This window comes from Lissotriton helveticus, chromosome 5_1 (assembly GCF_964261635.1).
Source record: "Lissotriton helveticus chromosome 5_1, aLisHel1.1, whole genome shotgun sequence".
NCBI lineage: Eukaryota > Metazoa > Chordata > Amphibia > Caudata > Salamandridae > Lissotriton > Lissotriton helveticus.
The window spans coordinates 1560026310-1560047247 of record NC_136065.1 but is presented as its reverse complement, the minus strand read 5'-3'; the positions used below and the strand labels follow the sequence as shown (position 1 = coordinate 1560047247).

At 42.9% G+C, this 20938-nt stretch overlaps 1 protein-coding gene across 1 annotated transcript in view; it reads right to left on the bottom strand.

Annotated features, from left to right (window-relative positions):
* Positions 1–14750: 14750 nt before the first annotated feature.
* ETNK2 (ethanolamine kinase 2) overlaps positions 14751–20938 on the bottom strand; it is a 325147-nt gene continuing 318959 nt past the window's right edge. Inside the window, exon 8 of the mRNA XM_078644659.1 lies at positions 14751–16427. Coding sequence (XP_078500785.1) covers positions 16355–16427 — 73 coding nt within the window. The 3' untranslated portion in view covers positions 14751–16354. The remainder of the gene's footprint in view (positions 16428–20938) is intronic.

Sequence of the window (20938 nt, the reverse complement as noted above, 5' to 3'; positions counted from 1 at the left end):
AAATGTGTTATTAATTAAAAACGCATCTCATGCCTTATTTGATACTGGAGCAACCCAATCTGACTTAAAACCTTTGAATTTCCCACATAACCTCTCTCAGATTTGGTCATTGATGCAGTGATGATGTTTGTCAAACAATAATAACACAAGCGTGGTACAACCACACAAACCCTTCTCTGTCCCTCTTAATATCAATTGTACGGCATGCTTTTCCGTGCCATTTTAATCACTTGTTCATTTGATTTACTCTTTCAACCCTGCATTTTTTTTGCTTGTGGGTTATACACTGATGCCCTTCAGTGTTTCTTCCTGTTCCTCTCAAAGAAATTCTTCATCTTACTGAATGATAGTTGTGGCCTGTTATTCTTCATGAGATACATATGCCGGTATTCCTCGCAAACACTTTATTTTCTACTTCGAGCCATATGCAAATAAGCCATAACAACTTCAACAATAGCTGGATTCCAAAACTTTCCAAATGAGTCCAATGAAATTTAAAGACACCTGTACTCAAAGGGCACCTGGATATTCTATATTTTGAGCATTGCCTCCCCAACTTTCAGAGTCTTTTTGCCTACTCTACACATCGTACAATGCTTCACCTCTTGCAGTATTTGTCTCATACTTTTGCAATCATTAGAAATTTTCCTTCATTCGCATCAATTTCAATGTTTTCCATAAGTGGCCCTATAGGGTCAGTTCTATTAGTCTGTGGCCTCATCATGTATGTGTCCTAGACTGTTGGGTCACTCATACCCACCCTGCATTAAATCTGACTGTCAAAAGGATCCCAATTCGGTTTCGCAAGAGAAACAAGGGAGCGTAATTGCTCCCATGGTGTTACTCCCAAATTTGATGAGGGTTTACTACAGCATTGCCCATGTCTACAGAGATGGCATGATTTGTACTGCATGTACTCATTCATTTTAACATCATTCCCCTTCCATCACCAGCAATACTTTAACATGTGTGCTATTTATCAAGCCTCTAGTGCCAATATAACTGTCAAAACTGCTCCAACCCAACACCATTGCCCATTGGGCTCCTTTGTACATTTACAAGTTGACTTTATTCAGATGCCCCAGAAGCCCTGCATACAGGCAAACCAGAATAACTGGCCTCCAAACTCAAAAGGGCGGGTCAATCCAGGAACCTCAGAATCTCCAACACACTACTACGCATCCCTCTGAAATCACAGAAACGCAATACCTCAAATAAATCCTTTGCGGGGAATGCTCCCAGGATCTGGAACGCCATCCCCCCCCACATCAGAATGACCGCCTCCTTCCCGCAATTCAAATCGCTACTCAAAGCCCTCTTCCTGGAACGCTCCTCTGCTTAACGAGAACTCCGCCTGTTGGTGAAATCTGATATCTCTCTTGATCTAGAGCCGATTGTTTCGCTCTTGAACTCCGTCCCATTTTGCACCCAAGTTGTTGTTTTACAGACTCTATTTCCTACCTGTTGTTCCTGATTCCGGTTTTTCTATGTTTATTTTTCCTGTTGCATTTCTCTATTTGCTGTGAAGCGCTTTGATACCCTCGGGTCCAGCCAGCGCTATACAAAACTTCCATAAATAAAAAAATAAAAAAAATAAAAATAAATGTTGCTCTTATGTCTATGTGCTGGTTTTAGAGTGTGTGTTCTCTAGATGTATTGAAGTTTATCTATGTGCCCGAGCTGATAGGGTCACTATAGCTAAGTGATTACTCTAAGATTTTAGCTAAGTGACGACTCCAAGACTTCCTAGGTTTGGAAACACGGTTGAGATTGGAAGTGATAAAGGAACTCACATTGTGTCTTCAGTGGTCTAAGAGCTATGCAAGGCAATAGAAGTGCAACAGCATTTCTTTTGTGCGTATCACCTTAAGTCTTCAGGATTGATTGACAGGTTTCATGTGACTTTGCAAAATAAAGCATGTAAAATCTGCAGTGACACTCAGCTCATGTGTCTCGACACTCTACGGTTAGCATTCTGGTCAATTGGAGTCACTCCTAGCCAAAAGATAAAGCTTCTCAGTGGTCAGCACATGATTCCTCCTGCAAACCCTCCAATGTTTCCAGCTTTACTGATCTCACATTTGAATGATGACGTGACTTTAGAATCCTGCAAACAATTGATCTAATGTTTGAACAGCTTCTGGCTCCGGTCCATGCAGCACCAGCCCCCATAGAGCATGTCACAATCTGCAGCCTGGGGATTGGGTTAATGTAATGGTACATGTCATTAATAACAAATTGAGAGAGAGGGAAAAGGACACTCTTGGTCCCCCTGTTAAATCTTGTAAAACAACAAAAGAGTGTTGTGAGAGAAGTGTGTAAGCACTAGACACAGAGAAAAATCTCCCTGAAGAAGTCACAGTGGAAATCAGCGGGGGGGGTTTTAGGAAGCCCTCACTCACCACCCTGGGTGGTGACATGCTTCATCATCGGGCCCACCAGGAGAAGCTGAATGCCTCCCTGGTGTGCTACAATGCCAGATTACTGCGGAGCAGGTTCTTTGTGGCAAAAGTGTCAAAAAGAAATGTGAATTAAAAATATCAGAAACTGTACCATACGGATCCACGGGGTCCGGTAGCAGGAGACGCTAGGTGAAAAACGGGTGGCAGGCGTTGCGGGCGGTGTGCCATTGTCTCTTTCCCCCCCCTCCCGAGACCCATGGGGTGTGGATCTTGTGCATTACAAACAGTACAGGGACCTCAAATTGAAGGTTTCCCATCACTTTTGTTTGGTTTTTGCACTTTATTTTACACACTTGTTTTTAACTTTCACGTCCTCTGGTGAGGGTGGGCCTTAGCGCGCCCATACCGCCGAGGTACACCACCTGACGGTCCTGATGAAAGCCCAGTAAATGACACATAGACGGGCAGAAACATGTTGACCCCACTTTAAGTGGAAACAACCGAGTCATTAACTGGTAAGTTTCCCACACATATTTTACTTATGTCAAACTGACCATTGAATAAAAAAAAAATCCGTATGGTACAGTTTGTGACATTTTTAATTCACATTTCTTTTTGACACTTTTGCAACAAAGAACCTGCTCCGCAGTAATCTGGCGTTGTAGCACACCAGGGAGGCATTCAGCTTCTCCTGGTGGGCCCGATGATGAAGCATGTCACCACCCAGGGTGGTGAGTGAGGGCTTCCTAAAAAATAAATCCGCTGATTTCCACTGTGACTTCTTCAGGGAGATTTCTTCTCTGTGTCTAGTGCTTACACACTTCTCTCACAACACTCTTTTGTTGTTTTACAAGATGGTACATGTCATGTCAGCACTCCAACCCTTGTCAATGCCAATACCAGATCCTGCTGATCATGAATATTGCTTTGAAGTGCCCTTGGCTCCCTTGCCTGGATCTACGCAATACACTAGTTTGCAAAATTGTGGAGGGGTCACAGGCCTGCAAGACCGTACCTTGAGTCGGTCTTTGTCAGAACAACAACTATACTTTAATGCAATGTAGCGCGTAGGAGCAACGGTACGCGCACTGACCAGAGGGCCACTAAAGCCCATATGCATATGTACTATAAAATACCAATTAAACACACAGATTTTGAAGATGCCCAATATGATCAATGAGAGAAAGTTTGCCGAAAATGGGAATGAGAGAATTTTGCCAATTGTGATAAGAATTGCAATTTTTAAGTTTCTTAAGATTTCTTCTTGCACAGCAGCATGACAGCATTTATGACACAGCGCACTGACGCTCTTTATGTTTGTATTGTCTGTCTTACCACCCCCTACCCCCCATTCTCTTATATTTTCAGGTACTAAAAGGCCTTTTCTATTCTAGAAGAATATATTCTATGAATCTAACCTCTAACGCAAGGTTACCTTCCCCCCACACATCGTTTACTAGGTCCTGAAGAAAGCCAACTTGACCCCTTGAGGGCAATTTCTGGCTGAAACATGTCGACCTTTTTATGGACACAACACAGTGCGGAAGCCTCCTAACCCAGCATTCTAAGCACGCCCAATCTTTTTAACAGGGCATTTTTTCCAGCACCCATTAAAATTGATCACCGCTGGTTAATAAAAGCCTTTTTAACTGCACACCCTTTCCAAATTTTGCTTTTTGATCACTAATCACTACTGCACTAACCAGTGGTCTACCTCCGGGTGGAGAAAGCATACAATCAAACCCTATGCTGATGCTGTCACGTCGCTTACAACAAGGCGGAGAATCAAGATATACCGCCTATCGAGCCTTGGTGCGTGAATGAGGGTTTTTTATCGGCACCGTAACCGAATAACAGAATAGAACCCTGGTTACTCAGGACAAGTGATTCCTTTCCACATTGATTTTTTGAAAATAAAATAAGGTAGCAGGTGTCTATTTTGTGTTTACAGGTCATTCACACATCAAAGCACAAACTTCTTGACACCGCCCCCAAACATTCTGAGTCTCTTACAGCATAGCTTGATCAAGCAAGTGCCAAGTTGGTGTTACAAATGGTGCTGCTGGTGACTAGGGGGGAGGGAAAGGAAGGAGGTTAATGGGGTCAAAAACTGCACCGCCAGCAAGTAATAAGCATTGGAAAACAAATAGGTCTCGCCTTTGGAACCTTGTAAGTATTTGGCCATGCAGCACATTATCTTTTACACCGCCGTTCAAACAATCATGCTGTCTCCGTCAGCGCTTCTGAACCTCAGCTGATGGGGGGCACGTTCGTGGTGGTCATGCCCCTTGCCAGTCACTAAGTAAAGTTATGGGTGCCATCTGGTACTGAATCCAATATTATACCAAAGGAGTGTGAATTGCATAGAAATGGGCATGTAGGATAGCCTCCCATTGGTGGGGGTGGGGAAGGCTAACTCTGCCAATGAGCACAGGGAGCACCAGCAGCGATCTGCGGAGGTTTCTGATGGGGGAAGGTGGGGCTGGGAGAGGCCCTTGCAGTGAGTAAACAGGAGCCGAGTAAGCCTGCTAGAGGAAATAAGGCTGCAACAGGCAGCTGAGGCAATAAGGCTGCTGAGAGGAGCATGTTAGACCTCTGGCAGCTCTGTCCTCACACCATGGAGATAAGAGATCAGCATGGATGTTAGGGCATGTTCTTTTGTTTCTCCAATAAAAGAGAAATCATTTAATAAACAAAAAAAAAACGCCACATGCCCAGAAAAGAGAGAGGCGGAGGGACGAGGGAGGTAGTGAACTGGGACAATTGGAGGGGGCTTGAGCAAAGGCAACACGGACAATGGGTAGCACTCACATTCTGAGATAGGAGCAGATTGTAGACATGCGTAAAGGGAACAAGAGCAGCCGCGGACAAGCAAGAAACATTGCAGGACCATTCAATGTGAAAAAAGAGTGCACTGAACAAATGATAAATAAATCCAAGCGTAGGGCACATGTAACAGGGGTAGTTGCCATGAAAGTGAAAACGCCCCCAAAGGCAGGACAAAGCGCAGCGCTTCACCAATAAAAAGAAAGCATTTTAGGAAGGCATACGAAGCAACAAATGGAAAGCGGTCGGCGTGGGCTAAGCCCACAGATGGATTACAGCATGCTTTGCAGAGCCATGCATGCATGCTGCTTCTAGGCTCGACCTAAAAATGATTCAAAGCAGTTAGTCTGAATCATTGGAGTCTGCAGGACTTTAATGCAGGCCGTGTGCCCTTCTGAAAATTGGTGCCATGGGCCTGGGCTTAGCTCGCCCATGTCAAAAGTAGGCACTGCTCTTGTCCATTCCCAAATGTATCAGACACTCTGCAGGAGTTCCACAAATGGAAATCATTATATTTCTGATCAGGCATTCAAGTGTCATATGTACAAAAGCATATTAGTCCTTTCCTAGGCTGCGCATGTGATGACAAAGATTTATTCTTTTTAAGTTGTAGTGCAAAGAGTTAACAACTGAGCTGTAAAATACGCACTTTCAATTGAAATTGTATATAACACTTACTATCCCTGACTAGGTGTTGAAGGGACAGTTATCTCAGAGAAATTGCATGTACAGTCTGGGAAATACTAAAATCTATATTTTGGAAGCACCATTTTATCTTAAACCTTTTTGTGCAGTTTGAAGCAGTTTATAATATACTGTGTGTAATGCACTATTCTACACTGTACCAACCAAGATTTTATTCTGTTTCCTGAGGCAAGCATGTATTTCTGAATCAAACTTCATGACCCAGTGTGTAGTAATTGTATAGCTCTTCAATCCCTGTTAGCACAACATTGAGGGTAATTAATATACTGCATGGCTAAACACGTGTAAGGTTCTAAAGCAAGAACTATAGGCTATGCCAATGCTTTTTTGAGGTTGCAAACGGCTAAATTCACAGAATAACACTGTTTCCATCGCAAAAAAGGTTTTTCAATTGTACTAAAGCCAAATTGCAATTTTGGTCACTGTTACTAAACCGCAATTTGGATTTGCAAATCGGTATTTGGAAGGGGCGTGTTTAGGGCTTCACTTCCTAATACCGGTTCGCAGTGGTATGTATGAAGGATTGGCAACCACATTACGGTTGCAAAATATTACTTTTTTAGTGACTCTTCAGAGGAGTTGGTAACAAATCGCAAAGGGGACCGCTTCCCCTTTGTGAATGTTAATACAAATAATTTTTAAGAGCAGGCAGTGGAAGAAAAGACAGGCAGGAAAATGGGCTGCCTTTAACAAAGAAAAAGATTTCTTTGTTAAAAACCAATCACAGATACGGGTGTCTGCTGTGGTAGATATGGTGGTCTGCTGACCATAGCAGCCCACCATCTCTGTGATGTCTACAATGTCTAATGGGTCACAAACTGTGACCTACCTCATTAATATTCAATAATTTCCTAATTGCGATTTTCTGCAAAATTAATATTCAAGAATTTCCTAATTGCGATTTTCTGCAAAGGTAATCGCTATTGCTAAAATTTGTACATATGGGGGCCAAAAGTTTGTTCCCACTCCCAAACTCATTCCACTGAATTATTGAACCTTAAAGTCTCTGATACCCACAGTAAGGAAGCTGTAGATACTTCATATTGTTTATACACTGAACATGGGCCTTTATTTCTGTTTGTGTTATATTATGCTACGTGCATTATAGAACTCACTGTCTACCATTCGGAGGGCTTATTGAAGCTGTTATTTGTCTCAGGTAGCTGTGCTGTATCTGCTGCTTGTGCATTTCCCTTCTGGGAGATATGTAGTAAAGTGTTGTGACTGACGCCAGTTGTGTAAGTGAAGTCACTGGACAGTGTGTCCAATACTTACAGAGTTCCCCACATTGGAGCCTAGTGGCTTTATTAGTAGCTCGGAGCCCCAATGTCTGAGTTTGGGCCCCTGTCAGCCTGGATCAGTACGCCCAGACATAGGACTGTGCATCACACTTCATGTACCATTGTCTGCACCCATATCTTCATCCAGTTCTTCTTCGAGTAGCATCTGTGTTTATCTTACCCCAATGTCTTTTTCTCCCTGGTCCAGTATTGTTTATGAAGGTGAAAAGCAAACCTGGATACCAGTTAAGCAGAATAAGAAAGTAATTTTTTTCCAGTATAAGCACTTTCATTTTTTAAACAGGTACAAATGAAGGTCAACAAACATAACCTAGAATAAATATAAAAAGGTTCCAAAACATCTATACATAATGAATAAACATCAACTCAGAGGAGCATTTCTCTGCTTATAGACATTTTGATTCATGACTGGTTGGACAAACTGCCCAATGAAAACAGATTTATGCTCAGAGCCACTGGAATTATGCGGCAGGAGAGGGTCAAATTATGTGACAGAGTTGAGCAAATTGTGCACCAAGAAAAGGCTGATTTATTCAGCATAATATGGCACAATTTGTAATAGTATAACTTAATTTATTTTTTTGTCATTTTTAAACTTGGTAACACTGGCATTGGGTGCACCCCATTAGTACCAATTTTTAACACTCAAAGTTAGCAATAATCAACAGAAAGTTGACCATTCTAGCTTTGCAAATGGCCTTCCACCACCCGGCAACATGTGTCGCTAAAACTTCAGTAACTTTTGAACCATTTGAGTTGGAAACAATATTTTTCTTTGTTAAAATCTGTGGATTATGCGGTAGATGATGGATTATGTGTCGAATGCAGCAAAAGTATAATTATGCAAAATTCGCGGAGGCCTCACAATCGCATAATTCCAGTGGCCCTGTATATGATCGATAATTTGTGATAACCATGTCTGCTTCTATAATGTAGGGCTGAGAAGAGTGACCTCCACTAGAACATTTTCGACAATCAGTTGAAAGTGTCTTCCCTGTCTCTACATGTATTTGTTACTTCCAGGTGATGAACCTTTATTTTTTAATGATTAAAATGTTTCTGTATCTTTTGTAAGTTTTCACTAATAAAATGCTTATTTTCTTTAAATCTTCCCCTCCATTTTCGATATAAGTTACAATGATATGAAGGATTCGAGAAACGATTTGAGTATAAATACAGCAACAGCAAAGAATGTGGCTTCCTCCCGTGAAGAGTAGAGTTAAATGCAGGAGTTGTTTTTATTTTCATTTTCGCCTATTATGAAAATGCAGAAATTACTTATTTAAAAATTATTTTTATCACATGTTGTCTGGCTTCTTCTCATGCCTCCCTTCCCCTAGTGTGTATATATCCTGTGAAAATATGGCCCTTGGCTCTGGGGTCCTGCTACAGGCAGGAAATAGGAACAAGCAGATGGTTAATGAGGTACGTATATAAAGAGGATGACAGGACTTAGAGACCCCTTTCAAGCTCACAGTATATAGTGATGTGGTGATGAAGGCAGATCTCTCAAAACCTCACACGGGTAAATCAAGAGGCCAAGCCTTGATCCCGCACCCTCCAAGTGGTGGGGAGGACAAAGGCAGTCATTATCTTTTTTTAAATTGTTTTTCAAAATTACATTTGCCCCCCCCCCTCAAGTCATTTGAACGTGAGTCCAATACATCTTCTTATGCCAGATACACTTATGCCCCTTCATCTGCAATGTGTTGTCTCTTTGACTCTATGCCTGTTCTATCACTAGGCTCTGTTCACACGAATATACCATCATTCCTTAACTGCTGCCACCCCCGCCCGCAATAATTCGGCCATCTCCCTGTATGTTCTCAGGCTTTTGGGATAGCCTCTCCCTTTGCATACTACCTCCTCACCCTGCACATTCATGTCCATCCCAGATCATCATTTAACTTTTAGCAGAACCACTGGACTCCCCCAAAGTGGCAGCTCCCCCGCGAAGGTGGAGGAGCATTGCCCCTCAGCTCAAAAGCAAAAATACAGTTATTATCATTGTATTTTTCCTATGGAAGTCAGTGGCTCGCAGGGAGGGGCGAGCTGGGCAGCGCAGGGGGAGGAGTGGTTTGCACTCCCTAAGTGCTCATGACTGCTTTGCAGGTCCTCTTGGGCCAGCCAAGCAGTCATGTGCACTTTGAAACCTTTCCCATCAGGCTGCATTACACAGCCTGGTCAGAAACATGCAAAGCCATGCTGTCCCCGTCTGAGTGATGAACCACGGCGCTCAGACCAATCACAATGCTGCATTTTTAAGTAATTGAAGGTGCACCGAAAAAGAGTGAATTAGTCTTTGTAGATTTTCTTCAAATTCTTTCTTTATTCCAATTTGTTCATAAAAATACAGCCAACGCGTTTCGGTGTGCGTTGTAGTGTCATGCGTTGTAATGACTGCGTTGTAAATGCATGCGTTGTAATGGATTTTGCGTTGTAAAAGTTTTGTTGTAATGGTAGTGCATTGTAAAAATTGCGTTGTAAACGTTACATACCATTTTTAAATATCTGTGTGAGTGTGCCAGTTTGTATTCTTCTTCATGGATGTCATTAGGAGGTCACCAGGGGTAGCAGCTGCTACCCTTGGCACTGCTTTTGCGACCCCTCGCCTCAGAGGTGGCAAACTCAGTGCCTGGAACACAGAGGCAGCTCTTACTAATGAAAACAGGTTGGCGCTCCACTTGCCTGGTTTCTAAAAAAAATTATTATACAAATAGTGAATAATTCACTATTAGTGTAAAAAATGGAGTACATTAGCTGGAATATGACCCAATCTAGAAGCTAACATAACTAAAATATGTTGTTAAATGTATGTTGTATGCATGCGTGCGGGTGAATGTGTTTATGTGTGCAAGTGCGTGAATGTGTTAGTATGTGTAAGCATGTGTGCATGAGTCAAAGTAAAGGTCAAATGGTGTGTGATGTCACTTCAGTACCCCTGGCATTTTGGTGAATTGACGTCCATGTTCTTCTTTCCTGTTCTATTACGGCTTCACATTTAGAGATCCTATTCAATCCCAACTCTGGAGGCCTTCAACTTCTGTACCACTTTTAATCTATTCTGGTTCACATCGGGGTCTCTAATTTGACTGTGTCTTGAACGCCCAGGCGTTTGTTTATCCTTTCCCAAGTTGGGAGAGTCATCTATGTTGTAGTCCTGCATTTCGTCACCCTTTGCCACCAAAGAGATGGTCATATGAGTCCTTCTCCTTATGATTCCTATTTAGTCTCATTGCTGTGTCTTCTCTATCAGTATATATCCAGTCATTTATTGCATGAAGCTGTGTTGCCCAGTATTGGGCCCTGGTGTCTGGTAGGGTCAGTCCTCCGTTGTTTGTTGTCATAAAGTTTGACCATCTAGGAAGGACCACGGCATCTTATCTATCCTAAAAAATGTGGACTCCAGCATTGTGTAAGGTGTGCTTTGCTAGACTGACAGCATCCTAGGCAGGGTAACGATTTTATAAATAGCTGCTTTGCCCATTGCTGTCGGAGGAGTGTATTCCATCACCTAAGGTTTGTCTGCAACCCTTTAAATAGCAGCCTCATATATATATATTTTTTTAATTCTTCACTGGGTGTTGCGAATATACCTAGGTATTTAAACCCTACATATGTCGTTCTGATATCATGAAGTCTCGTTTCCTCTATATTGGAGCGGTTTATTGTATGTATACCTGATTTAATCCAGTTTGCTTTATATCCTGCATAAATAGCATGCGTATTTTGGGTATAGCCTGGGTCGACTTTGCATCATACAAGAGCACATCATCAGCATAGATGGAGATCATTTCCTCTGTGCTGCCTCCCCTAATGGCAAACCTGCGAGGCCCTCCCTTGATCCAATGCAGCAAACAAGTGCTTCTATTCACAATGAAAATATCAGGGGTGAAAGCAGGTACCCCTGCCTCATATCTCTTTCCAGTACAAATAAGGGGGATGCCAGGCCTAATACAATACTTTCACCCATCTGCCGAAGTTTGGGCCAAACCTCTGGACAATTTTCAGCTTTTAGCAAGATTATGGCCCAGGGGTTCCGGATCAGTTTTACCTGAGCAAGACGATTGTTTAGTCTCTGCAGATTGAACCTGGTGGACGCGCAGGCATAAATCCAAATTGGTCTGTTTGCATTTGAGAGTTTACCGTTGAGTCTTGTTGCCAAAACGAGGGCTAGCACCTTGGTCTCAACATTTAGCAGAGAAATTGGGTAATATGAGGCCTGTTTTCCCTAGGTCTATTTGTTTATGTATCACCATGATACATGCATGCCACTAATGTGGAGGCAGTATTCCCGCCACCCAAGTCTCTTAAACATATATATTAGATGGGGCCCTACTAGAGAAGCACGTTGTGTTTAAAGCTTGATTAAGGAACCCATCGGATCCTGGTGTTTTCCCACTTCGCGTGCACCTAATGGCTTCTGCTATTTCTTCATGTGTCAGTTCTCCTTCAAGCATATCTCTTGCTTCTTCTTCCAGGGGGAGTGTATTCCATCTATGCCACTCTCTGTTGCCCTGTGCTCTTTGTACAATTTTCATAGTATTTTGTGCTATCCCTAAGTCTGTTGTGACCATTTTTTCCTCTTTGGCCACCACTTCTCCTATCCACCGGCTTTATTTTTCCTAAGAGACACCCAGCTTTGTCCCCAACTTCGTAAAACATGTGTAAGGCCTGCAAGTAATGCTGCTTTGCTGTATTATTTATTTCTATATGATATTGTTGTCTCGATTCTTTTTACTGTCATAGGTCTTCATACTTTTTAGGGCTATCTGAGAGGTAGTTTCCAATTTTAATATTTATTTTTTAAGATAGGTCACCTTCCTCATCTTTTCTTTTTTTGAATGCGGTTTAGACTTGTAGTCTATCCCTTATTATATTTTGGATGCTTCAACAGACTGTGTTTCCTTTTAAATAAACAGCCAAGCCAGCTGTCACCACCTTCGCTATTTGCGGGTCGTTAAGCTCCCAGGCATTAAATCTTCAGCTAACAGACCTGCTACCTCCACTATTGCCTAGATTCATTTTCCCCACATGGGAAGGTGATATGATATCCCTCTTGCCAAGTAGTCACCCTCCACTATGGTGGAGAGTTCTTCAGTCTGGATAAATATGTAATCAAGCCTTGAGAATGTTCCATGTGCCCCTGATAGGTAGGAGTATTGTTGTTTAGTCTGGAATTTCATTTGCCAAACATCAGGCAAGCTCATGCTCTGGTGAACTGAGCCAGGTTTGTGCTTATTTGGGGGAGGGCATGGTAGATATCCCCAATCTGTCCAAATTTACAGTCATTACATTGTTAAAGTCTGCACTGATTCTGTGTAGAGAGGAGCCAGATTCAAGTAGGGTTGGTCCTAACTTGTCCAGTGCCTTCTGTTGTTGCTTTGGTGGTGCATAGACATTCACCACCATCAATGTTCATCTTCTCAAGGTTCTCTGTACTCTCACAGAACGTCCCCCTGGGTCTGTCCACTGCTTAGTTATGTAAAACAAAAACAATCAGGTGATGGATGGAATGCTTGGAATCTCAGACGCTGTCAATCGCTCAGGCCACATCCCAATCCATCACTGTTTCGCCCACCGTGCCACCTACATTTGGACCCAGTCATGTGCAAATCAGCCTTGACCATGTTCCTCATGAGAACAGAATAACCTTAACTGCCACAGCAAGTTTTTCCTGAAGCGGAACACAAGCAACCCAGGCCCAGTTTTGCCCTTATCTGGGCTCTCCAGCCAGGTATTGCTTTGTTCCAGTGTCAAAGTGAGCCGGGACTCACGTTTGGGCATACCCGGTGCTCTTAGAGTGTCAAATACAAAAACAATAAGGCCATGGATGACATTCTTGAAATAATCTCAGTCACCGACAATGGCTTGGGGCCACATTCCAATCCATCGGTTTTCTCCCACTGTGCCATCTCAGTTTGGACTCAGCAATATCCTAATCAGTCTTCACCCTGCTCCTCATGGTAACAGTCCTGCCAGAACTGCTGTTGCCGTTGCCACCCTAAGTGCAATGGGTATGCCCAGGCGTGGGTCCCGTGCTCCTGGTGCCACTGGAATCAAGTTATACCTGGCTGAAGAGCGGACAATGCATGCTGGAAACTGCTCAATTTCACAACTTTGAAAATGTCTGTGTGCCCTCCCCACCGCCATACCATTGTTAGAGGTAACTTAAGACCACTTCTGACCCCTCCCTTATGTATCCGTTATCTTGTTGCTATTAAATAATTGTTTGTTCTATAACTCACGCGGTCTCATTCCTCTAAACTCCCTGCCTCGTTACCTTTGTGCAAGATCATTCTTCGGTATACCACTGGGTCCTGTAAGATTAAGAAAGCCTTAATGCCCCGGTTATTTTCACCCACTTTATGTGAATGAGTTATATGGATAACTTTTGGTTGATTATAGCTCTGGATCTCTGATAGGATAATGATACCTTTGTGGTGAATGTCTGTGCTTTATAAAAAAAATTAAAATATATTTATATTTGGCACTTGTGTAGTGTACGATCTGCCCTGGTTAGTGTTGCAGTGCTTTTGTTTCTTTGGAATACCTTCCACAGGTGTGGTACTAGATGATCGAGTTTTTAATAGCACGATATATGTGCAGGTCGATATTAGTGATCATGATATTATGAAGTACAACACTTCCGAGAATTCTGAGGTTTTCATCAGAGAGTGCAGTGTGATTTGACTTGTGCTGATGTGTTTTCAGGGGAGCAGATGTGAATTACTATTAAGGGAATGTGTCAGCTTTATGAGTTGAGAGTTCACTTACTGAGGAGAGAGAGAGCTGTGCCAAACTGCTTAAGCATAATAATTGCCAGACGCTAATGTGGAGGCAGTATTCTGCTGGGATGCTTGTCCACTGCCCTAGGAGATGTATCTGTTTGGGAGGCAGCTGGTAAAACCTCGTGTTGATGGGTAGTTGATTTAGAAATGTAAAGTCTTCCCAGCAAGTAGTCTATTCACTCCAACAACATCCATTACATTTTTTTACTACATATGGCTTTGGTGAAGGGAAAGGCAGCTTTTCAAAGCTTACTGAACTGTAAGTGATTCCCAGTGAGTCGGAGGTGGGTAGGTCAATCAGGGAAACCAATGCCCAACCATCTGGCAGCGGTGGAAACTGGGCACCCCGGACAAATGTACATCACTAAATAGCAAAGCTAGTGGCTGTCCTACCTACTTGAGTTGCGCTGTTACTTTGAATACATTCACCTAGAAAGCACAGCATAAAACGTTTTCTAAGTGTATGCATGACAGCCTAAGATTGTTGACTGCCTTAGTGTTAGGAATAGGGGTTGGGTGGTTGTTAAAGAAGGTTGAGTGGTTGTTGAAGAATTCCTCAGGGATGCCTCCTGTAAATATTATTATCCAACCGATTGCCTTTTTATGGAGACACATCTAGCGAGCCATGACATTAGCAGCCGAGAAATGATTTAAAACAAAGGCCATTGTAAATGATGGCTTCAATCACCCCCTGCTTGACTGACAAAGAGAACTCTGGTCCAATGTAGCATTTTGCAATTAACAATTTTATTTGGCTAAATAAATTATCTACTGTCTTCTAGAAGCAACCATTATTACTGTCGAATAATAGGGTGCAACCACGGTCCTGTACAAGTATTAACAGAAACTCTGACACTCATTGTTTACTAGTGACTTGTAGAGCAGCGGTTCTTAACCTAGCGTCCGCGGACCCCTGGAGATCCCTAGTGCCAACTCAGGGGTCTGCGACAGTTTGGAAAATTAAATATTAGCAGGTTAATTCAGTATATGTACATAAATAGCAACATATAAAAGTTTACAAAACTCAGTAAAGGTCTAGGAATTTGGAATGTGAGGCTCTAAATTAAGTTGGGATCCTCATCTTAATTGGTGGGAGCAGTGGAAGTGCAGCAAACAGAAAGTAGTATGAATAATCGGTGGCCATAATTGTAGCACTTGTATGCTCCGACAAAAAAAGACAAAGTGGTATGTTAGAGTCTTTAAGAAATTAAACTGAATTTTGAAAAGCTCCAGTTTTCCCCTTAAAATTAAAGTTTCGATGTTGTGAATATTTTATTTTGCACATTAAGTAAAATATTTAATCATTTGTCTATGTGTTTGATGTATACTTATTCATGTACTTTTGTGTATAATTTTGGGATTAAAACTCTAGAAAGTGGTTGGGGGGGCTTAGCTTCCAGTAATGATTCAGTGTAGTCCACAGAAGTCTAAAAAAGTTGAGAACCGCTGCTGTAGATAATTTCCAAAGTGGACTCTAGGGGGCGCACACGTTACGCTAATAGCCAACCAGGCATCATCATTAGTGTTACAGAATACATGGGTCATTGTTCAATCACAGGTCTGTCCACAGTTTTGCCAGCTTACACCAGTTCTGAAAGATTTTGCTTATGTAGGTGGAGGGGAGTGTGGTTGTAAGATAGTCCTTTAAAGTCTGCTGGAGGAAAAATTCTGGTAAGCCAGGCCTTCAATGTGGTTTAGAGTTGGCACTGGGTGAGGGTCCGACAAGTACGCTCTTGGGGGGATTGAAGATGCTCTAGCCCACAGTATAAGGGCTGCCTCTGCCTCCTCCTACAGAGGGTAATCTAGGTCTTAGGTGTAAGTTATCTTTAGATAGGACAGCGTGTTGGGAACTCTGGTGAGAGGGGCAGGACAGCTCCCCCCTCTGGTGGGACAGCGGATGTTCAGGGTTTGGGCCCAGAGACAGTCTTCTCTAGTGCGGGAGATGGAAGCTCTGGATCAGGAGGTGGAGTCATGCCTTCTAAAATGGGGTAGAAGATGCTTGCATTGAGTGGCGGTGACAGCCTTCTTCACTGTGGCACTGAAGGAACTCTGTGGCTAACTCTGGGTGAGAGCATGGAGACAACAGCCTCCAGGGTGGGGCAGCAATGAGACAGGCCCCGCCCTACAGGAGCGCTGTGCTGACAGGTGCAGAGGAACCCCCTTTCATTCTGGGGCATCTGCCTCCCACTGGCATCCTTGCAGTAGGTGTGAGCTGCCACTCTTCTCCTGCAGTGGGCTGCATTCGTCAAACCGTTATCAGTGCACCATGGTCCAGATGGTTGTTGCAGGGCCTCAGGCTGTCACTGGTGCCTAGTGGTGCTATGAACAGTCACTCTGAGATCTTCAAAGATGTCACCTCGGGCTTCACCTTAAAATACTGCTTGAATCTTAATTCTGCATACCTGTAAGAAGAGAACAAAAGGCTAGTCACATAATTGGAGATGTCAGGCCTGACTCCAAGAAGACCATTCACAAACCAGAGGACAACTACAACAGTGTACTAGCTTCATTACAGTTTTAGGTCCCAGGTTGTACCAAAGCTTGATGGTGCATGCTCTATTAAAGGTTTATATGTATTTATTGTTATAAAGATTTGGGGGAAACACTCAGGAGGAACTGAAACCTATGTAAAAATGGGAGAATTAGTGATGTTCTATTTTCCCTACTATCTATATTAGTACCTTTTGTGTCCTATTCAGCTGAGTACTCAAATTGTGCAGTTAATTCCTACAGAAGGGACCACTGGTTTTGTTAAAGTGAATGCTTGTGGGTGAAGGCTGGGGGAGCGCACAGGACAAGACACCTTATCCCTTTTATTATTATTTGCATACATGCAGAAATATTTTTTTTTTGGGGACAAAGGACAAAAGAGAGCGAGAATAACCTTGTCCTGCCTTCTTTAAAATGCAGAACAGGCTTCTGGTCACAGAGAGTCACAGCTACTGGAATTGAGGTTAGAGTGGAGTTGCAGAAACATGGATTTAGATTCGCGATTTAAATATAAACCAGAAGTCACAGCCCTTGGGGACATGAAGGCACGCCTCCCCATCTAATCCCAGTTCCTGCATGTGAGAGGATGGAGTGGACTTTGGGCCCGGGCCTCCTCTCGTGAAATGATGGCCTATTCCAATCCAGATGCAGATATTCCTTCTGTGACACAGTTAGGTGGTAGACTTCTGCTGGGGGTACATGGCTGTCAGACTGCTCCATGTTAGCAGGGCACTGCTTTGCCAATCGTCTTTATTTTTATAAATTATTTCTTTAATTGAAGCAAATCAACATTGCATCTCATGGAGGATGTTGAATTGTCAATTGAAAGCCTAGAAGTGGAAAAGGGATGTCCTGTGAACCATTCCCGAATCACCCTCTAGAAATATCAGCGATCTATCCTGAAACGTGAAGCCTGAAATGAGAATCTTCTTCCGCAAAATTAAATATTTTGCACAAACAAGACTGGCAATGGAGATCTCTTTGCTCCCACTAGCCCTACAAGCTAGAACGAGTGCCAAATAATAATTACTAATCGACTATGCCTTTTTTAACCATACCAAAGGTTGATACTCAACCCAGGCCAGCGTATAGTAACAGTTATGTCCCATTAACTGCTCTCGATCACGCCTATCTCTTCAAATAGCCCCCTCGTGTTGATACACGATCCTGAAAATTAGCATTTTGCTCAGACGCAGGCTTCAAAATAAGACAATCTCACAGTTCATTAACGAGCTATATTCGCCAGATCTAGATCCAAAAGTATGACATGCATAGGAACTACAAGTTAACACCAGTGCCAGTGCATTACTAAACCTGCCAATCGATTTCATCATAAATGAGCCTGCTCACTTATCTTCCAGTATAATTTCGAGTCACGACAAGATCCCTTGGCATACAAAGAGACTCATATAATCGTGCCTCCGTCCTATTTATAGAGTGAAGCTGCAGCTATAGTGCCCAGCATAACTCTTTAAGTTATAGCCTAAAGATGTGCCTATAACTCACACTCGAAGTTGAGTGATTGGGTTCACTGATGAAGAAGGGTAAGTGACCCTCTTACTCTCTACAAGCTACACAATAGGTAGCCAGCTTCACTCAGGTTCATGGACCCGTCAGGGCAACCTAGGGCAGAGACATGTCGACCTACCACAACCTAAAACCAGGTGTGGTGGAACATTAACCGCTTTAAATGTTGCCCCTTCCCTGTTAAATAAAATACTGAACGAAGGAATGAAGTTAATTTTAATCTCTCTCAGCTTTTTGAGACACTTGTTCACTCTCTAATCACAACTGTCAAAAAAACTGTTGTTCTCCATGCAGGTGGAGGAATGTAGATCACTTGGAGAACTGAACACTCAAGTGATAAAAGACCCAATGATGAATCAACATATACCGCATCGTATGTAAGATGTGAATGAGGGTCTCTGAAATATGAGATCGTAAGACCCTGGCAAGAACAGGACGTGATTCATTCTCCTCTGATTTTTTTAAATATTTACAATAACCCGAGAGAAAAATTAAAAATAGTGGCAAAGCTGATCAAGCTGTTCCTGGAGTGGAAAGGCGATAAACCGTTGACAAATCTGGTAATTACTGGAGATTTTATTCTGAATCTTTTCAAAGACACCCATCATGCAGGGGATGAGGTGTTACAGATGCTGCCAGCAAAAAGTCACTCTCTGCATAGACACCATGACAGTCTTGGGAACAGGCTCCTGAAGTCCTACGAAGCAGCTGGTCTGGTAATACACAATGGTCGCCTCCGAGGAACATCCCACTCGCCTGGACAAGGCAGTCCTGTAAGATGATCTACTACCTTGACTACACGATGGTGAGCCTTAAAATGTATCGTGGAGTAGTCGACTTTAAAATTAAGCACTGATCAGAGACTGGCCATCACCTTCAAAACTTTGGTCTAGGCACAGATATAACCGTATTAGATTAGGTGCGGATAATGCAGGTTGAAGCTCACTCTGAAAATGTAAAACACCTTAAATAGAACCCAGGCAATATTGGAGGCTTGGCAAGCGAGGTCAATGGAATCCTGAAGGAAATATCATCCAGCAAGGAGAACTCGATAAAGGTGTGGAAGTGCCTCTCAGAGACCCTAGCAGCAAGAGACCCAGCCAACAATTTGGGGAAAAGTAAAAATATATCACACTAGCGTTTTATCATTCTGCCAAAACGGGTTCGCCTTATCAGGTCAAGAATCAACAAAGCGCTCCATAAACTGTGGAGCTCACCATAGGATTTTAAATTACTAAAATGTCTACGAATGGAGCGTAAGAGCCTAAAAAATGCGGTATGGGTGCTAAAGTAGCATTGTGGGCAAAGCATCTTTACTCCTCGAAATGGAACGACCACAGATGCCTCTGGAAACGAATTAATGAGCTTGATAAGGGCCCCTGGGTGACAAACAATGATAATAATAACAAGGAAGAATTGGTTAAATACCTAAGAGCACATTAAAAGGGAAGCACAGTGGACCATTCTGTCCCAGGCCGGACCCCACATGTAAAAGATCACAGCACAAGTCCACACGAGTTGGTGACCCTGAAGACCAATTGCAATGGTGCTACTGACACCCTAGACCACTCAATGGAACTTATTAATTTAGGCCTTGGTAAAAAATATTGGAGAACTTGCCCTCCAACTAAGCATCTGCCCCTAATGGCATACTGACTGCACTCCTAAAACACAACCCCAGAACCTGAGCTGGTTTCCTGAACTTGGATGTTCAAGCAAATACTGCTGACGGGAGAGCCTCAGTGATACACCCCATCTTCAAGGGTGGGGTAGCTATGTCCCCTAGCAATTACAGGTTGATATCACTGCTTGATGTGGACCTCAAATGTTTTTAAACAATACTACTGCAAAATCTACAGTAGTGAGCGACGGAGGCAAAAAGGTTGGCAATGAAGCAAACAGGGTTCACCAAAAAGCAAGGAACTACCATCAACTTGATGTATGCGGACCACATAATGAAAAGAGCGTTTGATAGTCACTTTTCATTTGTTTTGTGAACTTCAAAGCAGCCTTTGACTGCTTTCCTCGAGGCCTGCTCTGGGAAAAACTATTACGTTGGGGAAGTCCACAAAACCTTTTAAGGACCATCCAGCTGATATACACCACAACCTGTGTAAAAATCAAGGTGGTGACAGGTGCTATTTATCGAGAAAGGTTAATACCTCCATTGGATTGGAACAGGAATGTGTATTGGCGCCGCTGTTGATTTAATTGGTTCATCTGGGATCTCTCAGCCTCCCTGCCAAAAGTGGTGTCGCAAGCACCAAGCCTCGGGTCTCAACAGTTTAGCAACATCCTGTACACAGACGATCTAATGTTGTTGGGCAATAACCATGTGGGCCTACAGAGGCTGATCAACAGGTTCGCCGAGTACTCAGTAAATAACCAGTTGGAAATAAACCTCAAGAAAACCACTGAAATGACAAATAGTGAAAGATGGGAAATGGACCTTAAATGGGTCCAACATGATCAAGTTACAACATAGGTGTATCTAGGGTTTAACTTGGGCTCACAAAATTCTTTTGCCACACAAAAAAAGCTATCATTGCAAAAACTGAGGCTTAAACTTCGCCTTCTCGAACCATGAGAAAAAGTCTGTGGGGCCATAATCTAAATGCATTAATAACAGTGGTCAAATCAAAACTGATTCTAACCTTATCATATGGAGGCGAGATAATGTTGGGTGAAGATGCAGATCTGCTGGAGAAACTTGCAATACCAACATAAAAACGAGTTTTCCAGATTCCAAGGTCAGCCTCTCCTGCCCAATCAAGGTTAGAATGTGCCCTGGTAAAACAATCACCAGGCAAGGGGCCTTCATGAAGTGCTGCCATCGACTGCAGAGTGTCCCAGAGGGATCACTGGCTAAACTCATCTGGGCATCTGACTAGGGAAA